The 7321-nt window shown below is 39.9% G+C and overlaps 1 protein-coding gene across 2 annotated transcripts in view; it reads right to left on the reverse strand.

Annotated features, from left to right (window-relative positions):
- LOC111870307 (maltase 2) overlaps window positions 1-4192 on the reverse strand; it is a 24687-nt gene extending 20495 nt beyond the window's left edge. The window contains exon 1 of one of the 2 annotated variants that reach the window (XM_033753773.1): window positions 3448-4192. In XM_033753773.1, coding sequence (XP_033609664.1) covers window positions 3448-3961 — 514 coding nt within the window. In that variant the 5' untranslated portion in view covers window positions 3962-4192. The remainder of the gene's footprint in view (window positions 1-3447) is intronic. The other variant, XM_023862477.2, reaches the window with a different exon arrangement.
- Window positions 4193-7321: the final 3129 nt, after the last annotated feature.

Raw genomic sequence — 7321 nt, forward strand, 5'->3', positions numbered from 1 at the left:
TTTCGTTTAAACATATTTTAATCGGCTTAACTAGTTTCATGGGTATCCCAAACTCTATCAGAATATTGTACAATACTTCCCTCCTAACTGAATCATAGGCTTTCTTGAAGTCTACGAAAAGCTGATGTAGTGTCTCATTGTACTTCCATTTTTTCTCCAGTGTCTGACGAATGCAAAAATCTGATCCGTATTGATGTTTTACATAGAAACCCACACTGATGATCCCCAGTAATTTCATATATGTTTGGACTTAACCTTGAGTGAAGAATATTGGATACAATTTTGCATTAAGTTGATAGCAGTGATATCCCCCGATGATAACTACAGACAGTTTTATCACCCTTCTTGTGAACTGGTACAATAATAGACTCCTTCCACTGACCGGGCAATTTTTTCCTTATTCAAAATAGATTGAATTAACTTATGGATCTCAGAATTTAATATTTCGCTTTCTGCTTCAATAAGTTCTGCTGAAATATGATCACTACCTGGTGATTCATACCTTTTCGATTTTACAATAGCAATTTCAACTTCAAAAGGGCTGGGATCAGGTATTAATAACTGAGATGTAATTCTTCCACAAATTCAAAATGTTGTGGGAATCTGCAAGGAGATCACCATACAAATTCTCATGGTCTGTTGAAAATCCTAATGCCTTGGTTCCAGATCTAGCTCCGACTATATCTGACTTCATGTTCTCAGAGCAGTGGTCAAGAGGAGTTCTATCTTCTGGGACATAAAGCTGTGTAGTCCATTGAAAGTCAACCTACATGTTCTCTGAAATGTTGGCTGACTTTCAACAGTCTACATGACATTACATCCCAGAAGACAGAATTCTTTATGTCCGACTACACCCTATACATCGTAACTGGCACATCAGCACATTTCACACTGGCATATGAATAAAAATTGTCACTTGAAGTACTGAATAAAGTGTTATATGCATGAACCTTAACACTGGTGAAAGTAACTTAGGTCAGTCATAGTATATTTCTGGGTTTACTGCCAAGTTCCGCTGTGTAATGACAGGTTATGGGCCCCCACCAAGACTTCTATTCAGTGGGTATCAGGATCTATTTTCCTGGGAGTAAAAGATGCTGAGGCATAGAGATAACCATTCACCTTCATCCTCAGCCAGTTAACAATGTATGAATCTATACCCCTCCTCCAACACATCTCCATGGCATGGCGTTTAATTAAGCACAGTCAAATTTACTTTTCAGTGTCAACACTGCCACATGCTGTGCAGGCTTGCTATCCTATCCAATAACTTATCCCAACTGATCTGACAATCAACTTCAATCAGTACAAACACAGCAACAATTATTAACATCCTGGGCATTATCCATTCACACGTTTTTATTCAAACAATATTTCATACACTGGGCTCCTCTAATCTCATACAAAAAGGCTACTCAGAAAGGTCCAATCAACATAGTTATTCCTTTTCTCCAGACACAGAACAAATGCAAGTCAGGGTAAATAAACCAATCACAGCTTAAAACATCTTTGTGGGTTAAGATAAAAATGTTAAAATGCCACATGCATGTGGCCTAGCACCTATGGCCATGTAACGTTCAGATTCTATTCACATACACAGCTGTTCACCAGGTACAGCAAGAGGCTAAGTGTGAAGAAGCCCTGTGCCTTAGGTATACTACTTGACGACCTTGGCACTAAATGGGCAAAATGCTTAGCAAAGAAAATCCTATTGGCATCTGTAAACAATTTAACATGCATACAACAATCACTGGTTCTGTGCTTCAAACATGTGCTTCCCAGGTGGAAGTTCCATGCTTTGCTTCCCAACATGTACCTGCAATATCAATATCTTCTTGACAGCATTAAAATGACCACTCCCTTAATTAAAATAAAGTACTCAGGATTACTGGGTTTTTGGACTTTGCCCATTGTCTGGTATTCTAAAAACCCAACATTTCAAAACACTGGATCTCTTTCCATCCTCAGGTGAGAGGGGAGACACCTACTCTGTTGGGCCCATTAACAAGAGCTAACCTCAGTCACTGGAGGTACCTTCACTGCCATGTTATCCACCACATCAGCACTGCCAACCTTAGAAGTTCATTTGTAAAAGCAAGACCTAAAGCCTGATCTTAGAATTTGCCCTCAAGAAATACACAAGGTTACATACAGGTTCCATTTTTAAACATAAATAAGAATAAATATCGAAAAACCAACTAAGATTAGGCTCTGGGTTGTGTGTTTACATGTGGACTTCCTATAACTGGCAGCATTAACATGGTAGTAAAGTTTTATGTCATTTATGTTATCTAATAATACAGAATCACCTAAATAAAAAGGTAAAGTTGTCCCTGTGCTTAACTAATTAAGCACTATGCCATGAAGGTATGTAGGGTAGTGGATGTATAGATCCACATTTTCTTTACCTTGGCACTAGATGGAGGTTGAGTGGTCAGTTTCATGAGTCTGCCGCTTTAACCCCAGGGTAAGAGTCCCCAGTACCCCCTGCATACGAGGTTGGATGGACCCCAGAGCCGCTCTGGACAACATGAAGAAGAGAAAATTCTTGACCCTACAGGGACTCTAAACTCTAACTCCTCAGTTGTCCTGCCCGTTACCAGTAGCTATACTGATTGTGTTATCCCAGCTCCTAATTACCTACATATTAATCATTAATTCCTGCTTGCTGCTTACTTACTACACAACTGTGTTTCATCACCATTAGCAGAACACACCAACAGTTCGTGGTTGTCCAAACACAGCTATCGAGCAACAGTACCTTCACAATTAAAATTTGACATGCCAACAGTAAGTCAAATACCATTCATCATACACTGCTACAGAGCTCTGCCCTTTTGATTAGTAAAAAAAGGAGGATAGCAATCTCATGCTTTCTTTGCAATGTCTGCACATATGTCAATAACTTGCTCAAAAATTTCACAATGTCAAATATATTATGCTAAAGTTGTCCCTGTGCTTAACTAATTAAGCACTGTGCCATGAGGAAATACGGAAGCTTGGACATACGGATCCACGCATTCTTGACCTCAGCAGTAGTTGGAGGTGAACGGTCGGCTTCACGCCCTGGCCGCTTTACCCCCGGTACCCATTGGATAGGTGATTGGGTAAGCCCCAGAACCGGTCTGGACGACGTGAAAAGGAGATCGTTCCCCTACGGTAACTCGAACTCCGACCCCTAGGACATCCAGCCATAGCCATATATATGAAATATAACATAAGGAACGAACGGACCGATAAAAACGCCTATTAAGTCATTATGAGAGACGTCCAATGTAAGTCAATGAGCGACGCAATTCACGTGAACATTATCTACACCCCTCGTCTGTTAAAGTGAATTAATTAGAGCATTTACATTCATCCCCTTACTTATTTTATGACGGCCATTAATCATTTCCGAAAGTGAAACATCTTACTAGATTACTAAACACCAGTACTACGGTTTACCTTTAAGATCTCCAATTCCATCTCCAGTTTCTTCTCCGTCCTTGAAAGCAGGCACAAACACCTGATACAACGGGCTCTGTTCCCACCATTTTAACGGAGCTGGTGAGGCACATTTCGGTGCCATAACAATAATAATGATTGCACCTGCTAGCATTGCTATCCAAAGCAACCAGAACAATACGAAGAGGAACCATCTAAGACGAACCCAGAAAGGATCATTTGCAAATTTCATCAATTCTTCCTTGCCCATGCCAGCAAATGCAATTTTCACATTTTCCACATCTACTTTCGCATCACCATTCTGGGAATCAACGGAGATATATTTTACTTCCGAACAATCATGATTTGTTTTTAACAGACCATCTTCGTTAACCAACTTTTCGTCAGCACCATCATCTGGTTCTTCATCTTTCAACATTCTGTCCGGCAGGTGGTCGCCACTTTCCTTCAAGGCTAACTGTATGTTCCCATCTCTTAATTCTTTTGGACTTTGCTTATCGTCTTCCATTGCCATCTTGTATCTTCTCGAGCTCTTATATTATCACGCTTACAGTACACCCCTGATTAACAAACTTGCTAAATCTTATACGGAACCAAATCCTCACAAACGTCAAAACAGTCAAAGCTATTCAATACCTCCCTAACCACGCCTTATACTCACAGTACACGTCACATATAAAGTGAACGAACTTCTCTGAACTGCTGATGCAATCTGCACAACTTACATACGTCAGCGTACGTCAGATATGAGCCAAACAGACGCGATTTTCAATACCACTGCAAACTAGAGAACACGGATCCGCTACCAGCTACAGAAGCTCAATTTACGAATATACTATCATCTGTGTACTGCATTGCCCGAAAGTAGCATTTCGTGAATGCCGATATCGTCGGATCGTCGGTATCACAGCCAATAAGATTACATGTGAAAGACAATTGGAAATAAAAGTCTCTAGAATTCGGAGAATGGATGCGTTTGTATGAGAGGAGATTAAAAGTAGAGAATATTGAAAAAATCTGATAATTCAGATAGCTATTCAATAACAATTATCGGCTGCATCATCCTGATTTTTATTCCAGTGAAAATATTTGAATGACGGCACCCGAAGGATAATGCTAGAATAAAGACAGTCTTTTACAGGTTATTTTATAATGCTGTCAGTAGCCAGACTAAACGACGATGAATTGGGAGGGATTTTGGCTGAGGCTGTAGTGGCCAAAAGTTGACTTGACGCTTGCAGGGTCTGAAGAAAACTGAAAAATCGCATAATTACGAAGGTTTCGTGTGTTTGGCCTGAGCACCGCAAGTCGAAAGCATTACTGCTAGGCCACCCTGCTTGATAAAGGAAACTTCGTCAGCGGATACAGCACAATCTTTAAACTTTACTTGAGGATTGGTTATCATGAACTTCGGTTTGTTGCATAAAATTTTCCTTCCCTTTCTATTTTACCTGCAAATATGTGCATACTTTCCTATTATATATCCCTTCGACATAGGCTTGTCTCGGGTGTTTATATATCTGTAGTTTACTGGTGTGGGTTGTCTGTTGATTGAGTGGTTAGCTCTCTGTAAGGGACCAAACAGTGGCTCCCCGCCCCCCACTCATCCAAGGATGGAAACAGATCCAATTTCCGAAACGTTCTCCAGTTTTTAGATCATGAGATGGACAAATTCCAAAACCCAAGTAATTTTAAGAATAATTAATAACACTACAGCCTCTTTAAGTTGTTGATGTAATACCCTTAATATTACTTGAATTATGGAATCGATTGTCATGAGACTTGGTATGTCATGTTGTTTGAGGTCATCTCAAAGGCATGTAAATATTGCTAATATAAACACTTCGGCCTGCATTGTACTGCAGCACAACACATGCAGTAACAGGAGCAAAACACAACACTGAACACGATACACAAATGTATGTAGGAAGAATTCTCACATAAAAAGAGGACTGGCGTAATTTGCGTGTTTGAGTGCGACGTAGGATGAATCCTGAAAAGTTTTATTATTTAGAATTCATCGACATATATGACAAATACAGATTTTAGTTATTTTAGAATGAAGACATCATGGCATGCAGTACAATAGTTTAACGTGCAAAAAGACACCTGAGGATGGCACATTAGTGCTGAAACATGTAGTGTGGAAGTGCAGAATAAGGTGAAAAAGTGTATACACTGTAAGGCGGTTGGCATAAACCATGGACATGAATTCATTACACATAATATATATAAAAGTTTTCTTTCTACTTGCAATATTAGATACTCAAATTACAGTGAAATGAAATTCTTCCATGAACTTCTTGTATTAAAACCGTTTTATGATTAACTGAAGTTGTGCCTTACAACAGCAGCTGCAGCAACAATAATAATCATCATACTGCTTTCCATTATCTTGTGAAGCTTTTTAGAGTTTTCATGTTCTTTCCTACACTCTGGCTCTTACACAACAATAAAACAAATGCTTGTAAGATGGAAAAAGAATCAGAATTAAGCAATTATGATAAACCATGCTGGCATTTGCTTAGAGGGGCTGAGGAAAATAATGAAAACTACCAGTCAAAGCAACTTCCAACTTCAGAGACATCATAACTGAAGTCTACAACCTTGGCCAGTAATTGCTAGAAGGAAAAAATGTAGCATGCCCAGTACTATAAAAAATAACTACCACTGTGCAGTAGATCTCAACATACCCTGTATACACTAGCGACTCATAGTATGGTTCAATGCCAGCAGTAACTTCATGGAGCAGGGTAAATCAGGAAACTGGAAAAAACCAAAAGACTCCAGGTCCCATAGATTCTCTGCAAATCATGCTAGTCAAGTTCAGCTGAACAACAAATTCAGTATACTGGCAACAGATGTGCTGGAAGTTGGTTAGCATACCCCAGTTCTGTTGAGGCATAAAGGCAGGGAACTGAAATCATTCACAGTGAAGACAGAGAAAAATAAAAGTAAATGAAAGATCATATTACTGGGAAGCAGTCATGGTAGGGAAATTGGCCCCATGCTTCAAGATAACCTGGCAAATAAGTGTGATGTGTAATATTTTCAAACTAAATGTTTCTTTTGCAAAGGCTGTTGAGGGTATAGGGAAGCTTGGGAAAGGCCTTACCAAGCAAGATCATATCATAGTGGGGGGCCAGGAAACAGCCTAGAGAGAAGGTATCATTCAATTGAAAATGATCTCAACTTCATTGCAGAGAGGACATCAAACACTGGTGTGGGGCTTGTCAACGTCTTTGAGAGGCATGACAAGCTGTGAATGAATGGGAGAGTGAGAAGCATGAATCTATGGCTTGACCAGGTCCAGTTGAGGTGTGATATGTCTCACATTGATGTTTCTGAGACATCATCTATTGTGAGGGAAGATTACACTATGCACTGCCTGCACCAAAACTCTCGAGTCAAGAAGAGGCTCACACAGCTTACTGCTTAGAGGGTTGCTGGTGGTCATATGTAAGGTATGAGCAGTGTCCCTGTTATAACTCATGCTAGGGCGTCTCCTTTTTTAGCTTAAATTCAAAAGCACATATTAACCCGTTGCCGTGGTTCGTCGTGTATGTTTCGTCAGGGATTTAAATCGTCTGGGGGGGTTCGACGTGTATGTTTCGTCCAGCTGCACACGTATGTTATAACGCCCGTAATAATTGATGGTTTTGCTGTAGATTGTTAGATTTTTCACTGGCCTGTTGTCAGGAGGACTGTATTTAATGACACACGCGTTTAAGAGCGCTAAGTCGTCGTTACATATGCCTGTCTTGCAGCAACGTTCCTGTGGCTATTGCGAGCTGTTTCTGTTATGAATGATGTGTTTTGTTTGCTCTGAAGCTATAAACACCAGAGACTGATATGTGCTGGTGTTTATAATATC

The sequence above is a fragment of the Cryptotermes secundus genome, unplaced genomic scaffold (assembly GCF_002891405.2).
Source record: "Cryptotermes secundus unplaced genomic scaffold, Csec_1.0 scaffold391, whole genome shotgun sequence".
Classification (NCBI taxonomy): Eukaryota; Metazoa; Arthropoda; class Insecta; order Blattodea; family Kalotermitidae; genus Cryptotermes; species Cryptotermes secundus.